The 16,777-nt window shown below is 43.2% G+C and overlaps 1 protein-coding gene across 1 annotated transcript; it reads right to left on the bottom strand.

Annotated features, from left to right (window-relative positions):
• Nucleotides 1-259: 259 nt before the first annotated feature.
• Nucleotides 260-16,430, bottom strand: hdac6 (histone deacetylase 6). The gene is made up of 29 exons (XM_033629074.2): nucleotides 16,349-16,430; nucleotides 13,210-13,292; nucleotides 12,543-12,677; nucleotides 12,242-12,327; nucleotides 12,042-12,126; nucleotides 9,885-9,925; nucleotides 9,363-9,459; nucleotides 8,933-9,030; nucleotides 8,516-8,620; nucleotides 8,205-8,273; nucleotides 7,957-8,083; nucleotides 7,665-7,730; nucleotides 7,491-7,550; nucleotides 7,313-7,402; nucleotides 6,845-6,951; nucleotides 6,622-6,689; nucleotides 6,353-6,500; nucleotides 6,102-6,230; nucleotides 5,621-5,789; nucleotides 4,997-5,202; nucleotides 4,725-4,917; nucleotides 4,479-4,628; nucleotides 3,097-3,274; nucleotides 2,888-3,024; nucleotides 2,582-2,800; nucleotides 1,926-2,069; nucleotides 1,693-1,836; nucleotides 1,481-1,609; nucleotides 260-830 (listed from the first exon to the last, which is right to left on the bottom strand). Exons 2-29 carry the CDS (start codon nucleotides 13,279-13,281, stop codon nucleotides 762-764), a joined length of 3,321 nt encoding a protein of 1,106 aa, XP_033484965.2. The 5' UTR covers nucleotides 13,282-13,292; nucleotides 16,349-16,430; the 3' UTR covers nucleotides 260-761.
• Between the last annotated feature and the right edge of the window lie 347 nt (nucleotides 16,431-16,777).

Raw genomic sequence — 16,777 nt, 5'->3', positions numbered from 1 at the left:
TTTTATTCTTTGTTTTTAAACCAGTTGGAACGACGTGATGCGTTCACGGACACAAACTCTGACTCGTCTCCTCATCCAGTTGTTTTTTGGTGTTTTTTCCTTTTACAACGAGCGAAATAAACACCTTGTTTTTCAGGCATCTTCTGAAACATTTAAATGATTTACAGACAGAAACGATTTCAAATGACGCAGACAACTTGTCTGTTTCTATGAGCATTTATTTTCTCACTTCCTGTTCTGATTATTTATTTTACTGAACTTTTATTTTTCTCCTCCGGCTGATCTCAGTTTAAACTTCCTGTAGTTAATAAACGAAAATAAAACTGCAATTTTTTGTTGTTATTGAGCAGCTGTTTGTGGGCATGGCCTCCTGATGACATCATCACTACTCCTCAATTGGCTCTTTTTGTTTGATAAACTTTGTTTCTGCTCAGTATTTTTTCAGAATAAAAGCACCCAGAGTCTGCTGGTGATTCGTCACATTTTCAGGGAATTGAACCGACGACCTGCTGATGATGATGATGATGGAGATGATGAAGATTATCAGCACCAATCTGGATTTAAAAAAATAAAAACACTTCATTTGTTTGGTTTTTTTTTGGCAGCTGTAAGACTCCGCAGACGTTGCTACGTTTCCCACAAAGCACCACTGCTGGTGTGCTGTATCCATGGCAACGCAAGAGTCCAATCACACCAAAGGGAGAGAGACAGGAACAGTGTCAGTGTTTTACATCATCCTCCTCCTCCTCCTCTTCCTCCTCTCAGCTCCATGGAGGGATCTCTTCTCCAAACTTGGCGCAGTGAGCAGCGTTTTTAGCTTCAAACAGAATCTGAAGGAGAAAAAAGTTTCAGTTTATTGATCTTAAATGATGAAGATGTTTTATTGACAATAATAAACGTATGGAGACAGATTTGTGTCAATATTATTTGTGTGAACTGATCAACAGCCTTAATGTGTAATCTGAAAATTTAAAGCACAATCGGATCTGCAGATACATTAAGTCCATCAAAAAAAACAACAGTAAATTCATTTAATTAATTTACAAAGAAATGAAACGTATTTGCGACAATTTTACAAACATTCACCAATTTTTGTGAATCCAGCTTTTATTTATAAATCTAACTTCAAAAAACAAAATATATGCAGGAAATTCAAATCCCAGCCTACACATGTGCTTTAACAAACAATCTTTTTTTTTTATTTGTGTATCTGCAGATCCATTACACACTCGTAAAATAGTTTTTAGGGTTTACAAATCTTTCTTTGCATTTGTGGAAATATATTCACATTTTTCACATTAACACACAGATTGTCGAATTCCTCGCACACATTATACTTATAGAAATCCACCTCCATAAACAAATATTGGCACTAACCTATCTCCGTACACAAATATTGGCACTAATTTATCTCCGTACACAAATATAGGCACTAATCCATCTCCATATTAATGACATATTGTGATTAAGATGAGGTCACCTGGTTGTGTATGTAGGCCTCACACAGGTAGCACCACACGGACAGGTCACTGAAGCTCAGCACCAGCGGGTGTTCAGAAACAACACCGTGATTCACCATGTGCTCATTAACGTAACGACCACACAACACCTGAGACAGGAAGGACAGCAGGTGAGAAACATCATCATCAACAGGTGAGACAGACTGTGTGATGGACAGGTGAGACAGGTCACCTGGTAGCAGGTGAGACAGGTCCAGTTCTCAGCGTCAGAGCCGCATTCCTGACACGGCTGGAAGATGTCGATACCTGAGGGGGGGAGGGGCTTCACAGCATCCAGGTGAGGACACCAGGGCAGAGGGTCCACCACAAACAGAGTCTGAAGACAGACAGAGACAGGTCAGTGACATGGAGACAGACAAGTATTAATACATATCATTTAGTTATATAAAAATAATATTCTCTGACGTCCGTCTGTCCTCCAGAAATCAACTCCAGTGACGTCTCAGGCTTCGACCAACCACACGCTCCCTCTGTCTCTGGCTCTGCCCCCGCTCCATCAGCAGCCATGTCTCCGGAGGCAACCGACTCTGATGCTGCCACGGCAACAGCCTGTGAAGGGTTAATAAAGTATGAAAGACATGAAGATGGACCTTATCTATGATCTATATATTAAATCTGTATATCTAAACTCTCTATATATAAATCTATATATCTATAATCTACATAAAATAATTGGATATATTTATTGTCTTTATGAAATTATTAGTAATATATCTAAAATCTAAAAATAAATCTTTACATCTATAATTCATATATAGCAAATCTATACAAATTAATCTATATATATATGAATCTATATATAATCTATCTACATATTTATATATAATAAATCCATATATTTGTAAACTATAATGTATGTATACATAAATCTACCATCAAGACATATAACAAATCTATATCTATAAAATATGACTAAATATAAATCTCTCTCTCTCTCTCTATCTATATATGTATATAAATATATTAAATCTATATATCTATAACCTCTATATAATAAATCTATAAATCTATAATCTATATCTAGTCAATTACTCCAGGCCGTTGATGGACTTCCTGCTCACCTGAGGCTGGGTACTTGTTGCTGATTGGCTCTGCTCAGGTGTCACGTCACAAGACTCCGCCTTCACTTCACCTTCACAGGTGACCTTCTCCGAGCTGGGGCGAACCTTTGGTCTGGCCCCGCCCACGGGGGTGGACGTAGCAGGAGTGTTATTGGCTGAGGTTTCAGTGATGTCCAAACTGGCCAACCCCCGAGTGAGCTGCTCCAGACCACCCTCCGTCTGATTGGAGGAAAACAAGCAATAAGAGTCACAATATTCTAATGTCATCCTTTTTTCCTCATTCTGATATTAATCTAAAACATTTACTGATAGTTCCTTCGATCCTGCAGGGGGCAGCGGTGGTTTGTCTGCGCTGCTCTGCTCTGACTTCCTTCCATGTCCTTTAGAACTACGTTTCCCACGATGCTTCAGGGTGGGTAGGGACGTCCGCACAGACTCTGGGACTGAGAGAAAAATCAGGGAAGTAATTAACAATAACATTAAAAAATATAAAACAGATGAAGTCCTGCACTCACTGTATATCCTCAGCGAACTCCAGTAGGGGGCGTGGTGTCGGATGACCTCGTTGATCGCTGTCACGGCACAGTGATGTGGAGGGGGGAGGGGCGACACCAAGGAGGGAGGTGGGTCTCCTAGCAACACGCTAGTGCACATCGCCATGGAGTCAGAGATGGACGTCAAGTTATAACCTCCCTGAGAGACAGAAAGAGAGAGATCACTTCAATTTCCTTCACTTTACATTAATGCACTTCATTTCACAACATCTCACAACCATTCACTTCACTTCTGTTCACTTCACTTCACAACCCTCACTTCACTTCTGTTCACTTCACTTTACAACCCTCACTTCACTTTGCAACCCTCACTTCACTTCTGTTCACTTCACTTCTGTTCACTTCACTTTACAACCCTCACTTCACTTCTGTTCACTTCACTTTACAACCTTCACTTCACTTTGCAACCCTCACTTCACTTCTGTTCACTTCACTTTACAACCCTCACTTCTCTTCTATTCACTTCACTTTACAACCCTCACTTCACTTCTATTCACTTCACTTTACAACCCTCACTTCACTTCTATTCACTTCACTTTACAACCTTCACTTCACTTTACAACCCTCGCTTCACTTCTGTTCACTTTACTTTACAACCCTCACTTCACTTCTATTCACTTCACTTTACAACTGTCACTTCACTTCTGTTCACTTCACAACCCTTCACTTCACTTTACAACCGTCACTTCTATTCACTTCAATTTCCTTCACTTTACATGAATGCACTTTATCATCATCTCACAACCTTTCACTTCACTTTACAACCCCTCACAACACTTATTTCACTTCAGTTTCCTTCACTTTACATTAACGCACTTTATTTCACATCATCTCACAACCCTCACTTCACTTCTATTCACTTCAATTTCTTTCACTTTGAAATAATGCACTTCATTTCATTTTGTTCACTTCACAACCTTTCACTTTTCTTCACTTTTATTTACTTCACAACCCATTCACTTCACTTCACAACCCTTCCTTCCCTTCACTTTACATTCCTTCACTTAACTTCAATGCACGTCATTTCACATAATCTCATAACCATTCACTTCAATTCAATTCATAACCTTCACTTCTGTTCGCTTCACTTCATTTTCCTCATCTACCCTTCACCTCAGTTTCCTTCACATTACATTAATGCACTTCATCTCACAAAGCCTTTACTTACCTTGTTTTGTTTTTTTTTTTACTTCATAACCCATTCACTTTACTTGAAGACCCTCACTTCACTTCCCTTCACAAGAATCCCCTAAGAATTCCCTGATCTTCACTCTTCACTGAATTCACACACACACACACACACACACACACACACACACACACCTGACAGTTTGTGTGTTTACCTCCAGTATGAGTAGGACCCGCCCCCCCGCCAGTGACATCAGCAGGTGTGTGAGGTGGGCGTATCCCTCTGGGGTCACATGATATCCACCCAGCGGATCCCCCCGAGCTGCATCGAACCCGGCTGACACCAGAACCAGGCCGGGATTAAACTGCAGAGAGAAGCTTGACCAATCAGAACACTCCTTCAGGTCTGACCGCTGTGTGTGTGTGTGTGTGTGTGTGTGTGTGTGTGTGTGAGATGTTACCTCAGTTGCGATCGGCATGACAACCCTGTGAAAGGCTGCCAGGTAGTCGGAGTCGCCCATCCGCCCGCCACTCCACGCCACATTCACGTTAAACCCTGCCCCCTTGGACACGCCCACTCTGTCAGGGGCAGCATCTATCGAAGACGGGAAGAAAATCCCGTTGTCATAGCGATGGAGGGAGATGTACAGGACACTGGAGAGGGAGAGACTCACCATCATTATCACTTCATTTCACTGTACATCACTTCCTGTCACATGACACTCCTCCTCACCTGTCATCGTCCTCAAACATGTGCTGCGTCCCGTTGCCATGGTGAACATCCCAGTCCAGGATAAGGACTCGCAGTGGTGCATCGTGGGAGATTTTCTGGGCGTGGCGAGCAGTGAGCGCCGCCGTGTTGAAGAAACAGAAACCACACGGAAAATCTTTCTCTGCGTGATGACCAGGAGGACGCACGATCGCCACGCTGTTACTCACCTGGAGAGACCGACAGGAACACGTCTCATCTCGTACCACAGACTGTAGATAATGTACTGCACCACCTGGGTCAGGTGGGAGCTAACGTTAGCTGGTTAGCGGCACTGCTCATTCGGTGATGACAGCTGGTAACATGTTCCCAGTGGCAGACTGTGTTGCTACGGAAACATTGTGCCCATATTACGGTCTCCCCCAAAATAATGGGTGTAGCTTCCGTTACATCACCCTCTGGTTTGTGGCTCCGGGACGACGTTAGAAGCGTTAAATGAGCTGTGCTGCTAGTTAGCTTCTACCAGACCTGGGTGGTGCACAGAGTAGCAAAACTAAGCTATAAACCGACATGTATGACCGGTCAAGAATATTGTGGCTAACTAACAGTTAACCGTTGACGTCCCTCATATTCAGTGTCCGTATGTACCTGTCCTGTGAGGATCTTCTCCACTGCAGTGAAACAGCTCCCAGCAGCCAGCAGGGCAGACTGGAAGCTCTGGTTGTTGATGTAGATGGAGTTAAACTCGTTTCCCAGTTTGTACAGATCTCTGGGCTTCATCGCTGCTGTGGCCTTCATCTGCTCAATGTGCTGCACACTGCGCGCACACACACACACACACACACACACACACACACACAAACCTCTGTAAACATCACCGCCTTCATGTGTTATCAGAACAATCTGAAAAATGAGTTCCAGAACGCTCCCTAAAGTCGGAACGACTCAGAAAGTCAATAAAAAATTTGGTTCATGTTTGATCGATGTTAGAAACGTCTTCTTCACATGTTGCACACAGCACGTCTTCTTCACAGCGTCCGTGTTGTTTCCACGTTACGACTTAAAGCTCACGAACACAAACATGAACACGGATGAGCATCAGAGAAGCACCTGAATGCACCATACGTACCTGTGACACCTGGACAACTCCTCCTCTGTTGCTAAGCGAGCTGGTATCCGTTGGCAACGGTCGACCAATCCCAGCTGCTGATGTTTGGAGAAGATTTTGAAGATTCTCTGAGGCTGTTCAGGATGATGTCTGCATGTGAGTCACAGAGTTACAGTTTTATCATCACATACACACGCACTGTGTTTACACGTCATACATCATCATATCACATCACAGTTATCTACAGGACGGGCGGAGACGAGGTCACCCACCTGTCCCACATGTTCAGGTGCTCCATCATACTCTCATCATAAACCAGACCTGTTGTTGTGGTAACGGAGGGGGCGTGGTCAGTCTGCTTTGTGCTGTGCTTATTGGTCGTTGCTCTGATGACACGCCCCTCAGCAAACGGGCCGCCTTCTGCACAGGAAACAGGAAGAGGACAGGAAGTTTATGTTGAGCGTCGTCGTTCTTTCCCTGTGTGAATGTGTGAGTTCTGCTTTTCAAAATAAAAGCTGAGGCAGTGTGATGGAAGTCTCACCCAGCGTCTGCAGAGAGGCCCAGTGTGGATACAGAGCTGAGACGGTCTGAGAGATCGACTGCAGGGCGCTGAAGGACGGACAGACAGACAGACAGACAGACAGACAGATGGACAGACGGACAGAGAGGCAGTCAGACAGACAGACAGACAGAAAGACATGTGGTTAGAAATCTAGCAGTGTTACTGATAAACTCAGGTGTGTCTCAGGTGTTTCACATGTTACCTGTCAGACGGAGAGGTGGGCGGGGTCAGAGGAGGACAGGCTCCTCCCAGCAGAGCTCTGATACAGGCTGCAGCACCCTCTGCTGTCGACTGCAGGTTATAACCTCCCTGTGCGAGTACAACAGATAATGCTATATACATATACTCAGGCAGTATTTATCTAGGTGTGTATTAAGAGTACATGTGTATACTCTGGATTTATTTTGACAAGGCGCAGCTCCTAACAGTGTTTCACATTGGTTTTTTGTTGTCTGACTAATGACCTTTCTGGTCGACTAATGTTTAGTCCACTATTAGGGGGCAGCCCCAGTGTATACTCCAGTATACATACAGTATTTAGTACACACACACACACACACACACACACACATGTATAATGTGTATATATATGTGTGTGTGTGTGTGTGAGTGTACTAAATGCTGCATGTATCCAGTACAGTCTGCAGTGATGATGTGCGAGTGTTTTTACCTCGAGAGCCAGAATGAGTCGACCTTCAGCCAAACTCATCAACATGTGAGTCAGAACATGGAAACACTGAGGACTCACACACATCTCCCCCTGAAAACACACACACACACAGAGTAAGATATCAGAAAAAAACCTATTTAAATTCTTGTACCTGATCTCAGGTCTGTGGAGTTTTTACCTTCGGATCTCCAACTGCAGCATCAAATCCAGCTGAGACCAGAACCAGCTGAGGCTGAAACTGAACACACACATATATTTATATAATGATGTAAAGCTTATCAGCAATGATGTGTTTCCTGTGTGTGTGTGTGTGTGTGTGTTTCCTGTGTGTGTCTGTGTGTGTGTGTTTTACCTCGTAGGCTACAGGCAGCAGCAGTTGTTGAAAAGCTGCGATATAATCAGCGTCTGTCATCCCCGTCTGAGGATCAGTAACACATGACACTGATCAGTGATCAGTTCAGGATCACATCATCATAATGTGAGGAGTGAACAGAGAGGAGTGAACAGAGAGGAGTGAACAGAGAGGAGTGAACAGAGAAGAGTGAACAGAGAGGAGTGAACAGAGAGGAGTGAACAGAGAGGAGTGAACAGAGAAGAGTGAACAGAGAGGAGTGAACAGAGAGGAGTGAACAGAGAGGAGTCACCTTGTTCCAGGGCAGGTTGATGTTTCTGCCTTCAGCTCGTCCACTGCCGATGAACAGACTGTCAGACTCAGACAGGTGAGGCCAGAAAGACCCCTGCTCATACCTGTGGACACTGAAGTACAGCACACTGACACACACACACACACACAGATAAGACAGTTTTAACTCAGTGAATCACAGGTGCAGGAAAAGACGAACACATGGTTTCTGTGTGTTCACTGTTTATATATCTGTCCTCTGGAGTTTACCTGGGGTCCTCCTGGAACTGGTACTGGATGCCCTGACCGTGATGAACATCCCAGTCCACTATTAACACCCTGAAACACACACACACACACACACACACACACACACAGTCATTACACTGACAGTTTAAGGAGCCAATCAGAGCACTGTTATGAACCTCTGGCCTTCAGAATAAAAGCAGGATGTACACTGATGAAGGTGATGCCACTTTTATACACACTGAATCAGTGTCTGAGAGACCGTCAGCCAATCAGAGCAGAGGATCACTCACACACACACACACACACACACACACACACACACACACCCCTACCTGCTGATTGAGTGTCTGGTCTGAGCGTATCGAGCTGCGATCGCCACGTTGTTGAAAACAGAGTAACCGTTTGCCTCATTTGACTGAGCGTGATGACCTGGAGGTCTGACAGACAGACAGACAGACAGACAGACAGAGAGAAACAGCTTTTTGAGTGATGAACACAATAGAAGTCTCCAAATGATTTGCCTACAAAATGCTTTTAATGTGAAACAAGCGCAGCAGGAAGTGTAACGGTAACACCTGGAGGAAGTGAACGGCTCAATGAGACGACATGTGAACCTGCTGCTCTGACTGAACTGGAACCAGTTTAACACCATTTGTTCCAGAGAAACCTTCTGCTGAGGTAACTGGTAAACATTTGAATTTACAAGCTGATGAGGAGCACCTGAATGCACCATAACAAGCTGTGCTTACCTGATGACAGCAAATCCATTCCTGAGGTCAGAGGTCATCACCTGATCGACCAGCTGGAGGACTGAACCCACCGCTAACACACTCACCTGGAAGGACTCCTACCACACACACACACACACACACACACACACACACACACACAAAAACATATTTCATACGTGTTACGCTCTCTAACTGGCTTTGCTATTGGTTCATCCCCCTCTGCACCCCTCTGTGTGCTCTGGTTTCAAAGGGGAGATGAGCAGCAGGTGTGTTGGACTGTGTGACTGCTGCCTCCTGATTGGACGGTGAGTGCAAAGATCTGTCTCAGGGAGCAGAGGCGGAGTCTCGATGGCGTGGACCAATAGCAAAGCAGCAAAGCCTGTTAGTGGCTAGAGTTATGTCCACTATCTATAACTCTGTGTGTGTGTGTGTGTGTGTGTGTTCTTACAGGATGGAGGTAAATAGAGTCGTATTTCTCAGACAGAGTCTGAAGTTCACTTTCTGTCATCGTCTGAGTCGACTTCATCAATTCCACATAATCCTTCCTGCAAACACACAGAACATTAGAGGAGAGGACAGTAGAGGACAGTAGAGGACATTAGAGGACAGTTGATGACAGTAGAGGACAGCAGAGAACAGTAAAGGACATTAGAGGACATCAGCGGACAGTAAAGGACATTAGAGGACAGCAGAAGATAGTATAGGACATTAGAGGACAGCAGAGGACAGTAGGGGACATTAGAGGACAGTTGATGACAGTAGAGGACAGCAGAGAACAGTAAAGGACATTAGAGAACATCAGAGGACAGTAAAGGACATTAGAGGACAGCAGAAGATAGTATAGGACATTAGAGGACAGTAAAGAACATTAGAGGACATTAGATGACAACAGAGGACAATAGAGGACAGCAGAGAACAGTAGATGACAGTAGAGGACATTAGATGACAATAGAGGACAGTAGAGTCTCACCTGTGAGCCAGCAGCAGTTCGTCCTCTGAGGCCTCTCGGGGCTGAAAACAGAACAAAGTCTCATCTGTGATTCTGAGGTTACAAAACTGAAGTTTACGTGATGTCAGTGAACATTTACAGAGACTTTAATATTTCATTCTGAGCTGCATTCAGGTACAGTAGGAGAGATGGACATCTGTCTTTATTCAGGAGCGTGACTTGTTGATTTCACCTTCAGTATCGCTCTGAGCTCATCGCTAAAACTCTTAGATGGTGATAAAACTTTATTGTCAGATCAGGTCTGAGATGTTCGCTGGATCACAGCGGCTCCAAACTGTTTGTGACTGTTCATAACCAGGAAGTCGTGGTTCAGACGTCCGCTGGCTGCAGCAGATCAGCCTGAAACATTCGACCCTCAACTCAAGAGGCTTCATCACGTCAGACACAATCTTCAGACGTAAAGCAGAGGGGTTCTGAGTTTGGTGGAGCCATCGTGCTTTAATGCAAAATACATGATGATGTCATTTTGTCTCATGCACTTTCGTGTCATGGACACAACGATGAGCATGAAGCCAGCTGACTAAATAGGAAACATCTAAAATGGCTGCCATCCAGCCTCAGGTTGTCACCATGGTCGACTGATTCACAGTTAACCTTTAATCTGAGAGCGTCTCTTACAGGCCGTTACTCTTTTACTGGGTTCATCCACCGCTGCTCTCCAAGGGTTTATTATTACATATTCGTCCTCTGTGTCCTTCAGCACTTTTACAATGAAAGGAGAAAAATAAAATGAATTTTTACAGGTTTACTGCACCAACATGTGAGAGCAGGCAGAGCTCAGAGGGAACGTTACAAACATCTTAAGGGAGGTGCAATTTTATTTTATCAGCTTTTATCTAATCATTTTATTACACTGCTGCTGTTTTGATTTTGCCTCAGTACCCTAAAACCTACCATGTGATGTGTTGTCTTTTGACGTCTGTTGTGCCATGTGTGCAGCTATGTGCACTATGTGCTCCAAGACAGATTTCCCTCCGGAGCAATAAAGTTGATCTGATCTTATCTTAACGTCCGAGGGTGAGATTAACGAGTCGCGCTCTGAGAATGAAAGACCACACTCTTAAGTCCAGTTCAGACCAAAGATTCACAACCAGACCTACAACACCTACTGCCAACGCTCCATTCTGTAACACTGTAAAAGCTGCTGGTTGACAGGAAGTGACCACCATGAGACGGCGTATCATCTCTAGTCAACGACTCTCTGTGCTTCTGATCTGTAACGTTGACAGGAAGTGACCGCCATGAGACGGCGTATCATCTCTAGTCAACAACTCTCTGTGCTTCTGATCTGTAACGTTGACAGGAAGTGACCACCATGAGACGGCGTATCATCTCTAGTCAACAACTCTCTGTGCTTCTGATCTGTAACGTTGACAGGAAGTGACCACCATGAGACGGCGTATCATCTCTAGTCAACAACTCTCTGTGCTTCTGATCTGTAACGTTGACAGGAAGTGACCACCATGAGACGGCGTATCATCTCTAGTCAACAACTCTCTGTACTTCGTTCTGATTTGCAGCTTTTCAGACTTATTTTGTGGCTGAATATAATTTGTAGCTTCTTAAACTCTGAATGAGGATAGTGATAGTGAGATACTGGCTACAGTGATGAAACAAAACCAGCATCAGATGGACTGTATTCATAATCAATACGCCACAATAATATAAATAACTCAGCGCCAATTCATCAGTCAGTGAGAATGTGTGTGTGGGCGGGGCTTAAGCACATACAGCCAGCAGCAGCAGCGACCCACCGTCTGACACCGGCACACTGTGAGGACAGAAACAGAGGGCTCTGTGGGGACGGAGCACCTGCTGCAGCAAGCCAACACGCCGTCTGTGGTCATTTTGACTTGACCAGCAGACTTCACTACAAGCTGATTGGCTGTTGAAACAGGTGACGTGCTTTAAAACCAGCCGCCGGCCATTTGACCAGCTGAGTGTCAGGTGACACCATCAGACGGCTTGAGTCGAGCTCAGACCGGTCAGTTCACACTGCTGACACTTTTCTCTTTATTGGTTACATGTCGTCGTGAATATTTGGTCTGAACTGAGCTTTAAATCAGTACACACACAACAGACAGACAGACAGACAGACAGACAGACAGACAGACAGACCTCCACTCTGATGCAGTGAGACAGCAGCTCCTGTCTCTTCAGCTCCTCCATGATGGACGTCACTCTGTCGGGACATTCTGGATGACTGAACAACAACAACGACACACAGGTGACACCTCTTCATTAATCATGACACAGCTAAATAAACCAGGTGTGTGTCTGTGACGTGTTCACAGAGGGAACACAGGTGAGCAGGTTACCTGTCGTCCCACAGGTTCTTATGATGAGTGAAGATCTCAGAGTAAACCAGACCTGTTCCACTGACCGCTGACCTGCTGCTCAGATCCTACACACACACACACACACATACACACACACACACACACACACATTATTACTAATTACATTACACGTACCTGATGTGTGTACCTGATGTGTGTACCTGACGTGTGTACCTGAGCGTGGTACTCGAGTAAACGTGATCAGCTGTTTGTGTCTGAACTGTTTAAAGACGTCTTATTAAAGAAGAATCATCACTCTGTTTAGTTTCTCATGTCTCACCAGCGTCTGCAGTTTATCGCTCAGCTCCTCGTCCTCCTCTTTGCTCCTCTCCATCCTCCCTCTCCTCTTCGCCTCCTGCAGAGCGCCTCCTCCTTTCCTCTCCTCCTTTCCTTTACTGCTGCTGCTGTTGCTGCTCTGCAAACACAAACAGGAACATTTCATCACTCCTCTCTGCGACACACTTCAGCTGCTCAGATTCAAACAGAGCTCAGACCCGAAATACAGAAACAGAAGAAGAGAGGAGTCATCTCACTGACTTCACTCTGAGATAACCGTCATGTATTAACATGAAACTGTGACGAGAGATCCTGAGGTCAAACTCCAGCTCGGGTTGATGATTGACAGATTTCTTCTTCTTCTCACTCAATAAATGAAGTTCAGAACAAAAACAAACTCTTATGTTGAACAAGTTTCTTACGGATTTCCACAACTTTTATTTTTGTGGTTCGAGAGTAAAGATATGAATAAAGAACTGGTTTCAAACTGTCCGATCCACCAGAGTCTTACACCTCTGAGTTTATCTGATCCTGTTATTGATGCCATGCATACAATGATGTCACACTCCTGCACCTACACTGCTGGAAACTTAAAAGAAGGAGACATGGCAGAGATGAATAAATGTTGCAAAGTGTGGCTTCATGTCATGAAGACAGACCAGCTGACCGACCTGAGGAGACAGACGAGGAGATCGTCTGACTGACTTCAGTCCACATCCTGAGGAGTCTGATCCGGACGGCATCTCTGATCCACCTGAAGAACAACAAGATGTCTCCATTAGTAACAGATCAGCTGATTATTTCTTTAATTAACTAATGAATCATTGACGAGTCCACACTGACGTCTCATTTAGTCCAAACAAATCCAGCTCACTGAGACACTCACAGCAGAGGACCAGATGGTGTTTAATGAGTCATTTAAAGGATTAATCAATCAGAGTTGCCACACGTTTACCAATCAGTAATGTTATCTGACCCGACTGCAGCAGACGTGAAATATCTGTTGAACTGCCTTTAGGTTGTTTTGATGCATTTTCTCTTCAGCATGTTTTAACCAGAGCTGCTTCTCCTTTGTTGCCAGAGTCAAATGTTTTGGTCTGCCTCTCTCTTGAGTCATATATTATATTTGATGTTGGAAAGCCATATTTAAACCATTGTTAAACACGCAGTATCCAGGCGTTTGCAGATATGCAAACTGCCAGCAATCACTTTACCTGCTCATTAGCATCATTAGTCTGTTGCCAACAAGCTGCACACACCGACGTGTATCAGCTGATACTGGTGACATTTCAACAGTTTAAATACAAGGAAAGTATTTCAATCAAAGTCAGACATGTTTTGGGATTTTCAGGAACATATTTTAACAGCAGTCAAAATTCACATTTCATATTAAAAACTTTTCCAAGGTATTCTTTGAATCCCAAACCATTTCCAGGCCTGGAAAACAGTTTTTTTATTTCATAACTTTTCCAGAAATTTTGATGACGGTGGGAACCCCGATCAACGACCAAAGTTAGCGACAACTGACACAAAATGCTGTTTGATTTTAAAACATGAGGAGGAAGAGTTTGTGTCTCTGATCGTCAAACTGCTGCTTCACCTCAATGACAAAGACTTGATGTGCAGTGTCACAGAACACACTCACGTCTAAAGCTGCAGGATATACAACTTTTTTTTTTTTTTTTTTTTTTAAAAAAGCATGCGATCGTTTTGTCTGTATGAGTCACAATTTGAGTGGAATCTGTAATTTTTGCATTTTGTTTTAATTACAAAAATATAAAAATGTTGATAATGTGTTTTTGTCTGGAGTATGATCTGAATGCAGAGTATCTCTGTAGCACCACAATGCTTCACTAACAAATTGCAGCTCCTGTGATTTGAATATTTCACTTGACCAAACTGTGATTTTTTATAATATTTGGATTAATTGTGTCGTCATCATGACACATCTGCAGTCCTGTCCTGTATACAGGATATTTCGTTGTTCAGTTTCACCCGAATCACATCAAATTTTTTTTCCTTTAAATATTTTTTGTGATATTTAAAGAAAACAAGTGTTTGGAGGACATGTTTTCTTTGATTTTTTTGTTTTGGTTTATTTTTCTTGTCAAAATTTTTGGCTTTTTTTCTTTAAACCAGGGTTCCTACACATTTGGAATTTCAAAATTCCATACTTTTCCATACCCTAATTTCCAGACTTCTCTGCGTTTTTTTCCCCCAGAGAATATGCGACATCTGAGTAAATATATCAGTGTATCATATTTCACATCATATTTAATTATTGTTAATAGGTGATTGTAACCAAGTACCATAATGGCATGCAAATAAAAACTCAGGTAAGTTCAGTGTCTGGGCTGAGGCAAAAAGGTTGGGACTCTGGGTGCAAGCGATGCAGTAACGAGACGTCTGTGTTTTTCCTTTCATGTGGCTCAGAATCGTTTCTCCCCCATGTTGGCGACGTCAAACGATTTCACACAAAGCTTGCATCTAGCTCTGTGTGTGAATTGGGAATCCTTGGCCAACCACTATTTATATACGGTATTGTCAAGCCATCCATCCAAAAACTTGCATCTACCCATTGTGAACCACGTGAAACTCGTCTTCTTGTCGAAGGTGCAGTGTTGGAGTGAAACTTGATACCTGGGGGGCTGGAGGAGGGTCATGGGGCAGCGACTGGACAGACCACTTGTCAATCAGGTAAAAGGGGCGGGATGTTTTCTGAGGCGTTTACTCTCACACAAACTGTGCCTGGCCCGGCAAAAACACGATCCGGATTGATTAAATTATTTTTGGAAATACCTAATTTTCTATTTTAGAAAACAGTATTTTAGAACAGTGGTAACAGTCTGGAAACATAAATATTTTTCCATACTTTATTTTTCATTTTCCATACTTTTTAATACCTGGGAATTGATCAAATTTATTTCCATACTCTTCCATACTTTATATACTTGCGTAGGAACCCTGTTAAACATATCTGGCAATTTCGTTCTCTTAAAAATTTCTTGGCAATTTTTGTAGTCATCGTTTAAAAAAATGCCTTTTTTTACAATTTTCATTTTTTCACTCTTAAAAGTTATTTTTGATTTTGTGGGGGCATATTGATTCAAATGGTTGTGTTTTGTATTTATTTTCATTCTTGAAGAAAACATGTCTTTGGATTTGGTCGGCGTGTTTCTTTAAAAAACGTACACCATTTATAACAGCTGGTAACCGTAAAAACATACATTTATCATACATTTTCCTCACTTCAGTCACTCGGGGAGGCTCAAGGAAAAATATCTGTAGCTGAGAAGAGGTTCAAAAGAAAGTCACGCCCCAGCCACACCCTCTCCTCTGACAAATAAAGAACGTTAAGATAAATAAACTCTTTTTGATCAGCTGTGAAACTCATCGTCACAAAGCTGAACACAGACTGTTCCTCTGACTCTGCGGAGACTCGTGTGCAGTAAAATGACACAGACAGAACAGAAACACCAGGTAGAAAAGAAACACTGGCAGCAGCTAACAGTTACTGCACAGTGAGTACTTTAACTACATGTTAATAAATACACACTGTGACGTCAGTCAGGTTTTGATGCAGGACTGTAACTTGTAGCTGAGTGTGTCCACAGTGAGTCTCAGTAACGTTACTGCAGTAAAGGATCCGAGTACTTCTTCACCTGTGCTGTCACAGAGACAGGAAGCTCCGTGTGAAACACAGCGACCTGCTGAAAACAGCTGACTGTCTGAGGACCCGTCAGGCTCTCTGTGACGTCATCATAACAATAACAAATAACAACAATAAAACATGAAACCGTTCAGACTCACCGCAGCTCCTGTTCCTTCCTCTGTTTGTCTCTGAGCGCCAACTGAACGCCAACAACGTCGCGCCCGAGCGACGTCATTGGGGCGTTGGCGCATTGCGATGACGTCACAACAGACAGGCTCTAATGAACTTCTCTTGATACTGAAACTCCCTGAAATATCTTAATTTAAAATCTGCAAAGAGTTCAGTCTGCACACATTAACAGAGCCTGAAGGGACTGAGATCTAATCTGAATTATACTTTTTAATTATATTCTCATTTTTTACAGCTTGTGTCATATATTCTATTTTTTCCCTGTTTTTTTCTTAATTATTGTTTTTTACTACACAGAGACATAATGATTTTAATACTGAGGTCAACCTGCCTTTATGTATTATAATATACACATCTTTTTAACATGTAAATATCATCACTGTCTGTGTTAATATAAT

This window comes from Epinephelus lanceolatus, chromosome 8 (assembly GCF_041903045.1).
Source record: "Epinephelus lanceolatus isolate andai-2023 chromosome 8, ASM4190304v1, whole genome shotgun sequence".
NCBI lineage: Eukaryota > Metazoa > Chordata > Actinopteri > Perciformes > Serranidae > Epinephelus > Epinephelus lanceolatus.
The sequence above is the reverse complement of the archived record's forward strand: the minus strand, read 5'-3'. Positions and strand labels throughout refer to the sequence as shown.

Excerpts from the sequence above, each read along its gene's own strand:
- hdac6 (XM_033629074.2), bottom strand. The coding sequence starts at position 13,281 with ATGCCGTCCGGATCAGACTCCTCAGGATGTGGACTGAAGTCAGTCAGA. Across the intron at positions 7,731-7,956 it reads TCAACCTGCCCTGGAACAAG|ACGGGGATGACAGACGCTGA; the intron begins GTGACTCCTCTC and ends ACTGATCCTCAG. Across the intron at positions 6,231-6,352 it reads CACCTGAACATGTGGGACAG|ACATCATCCTGAACAGCCTC; the intron begins GTGGGTGACCTC and ends ACTCACATGCAG.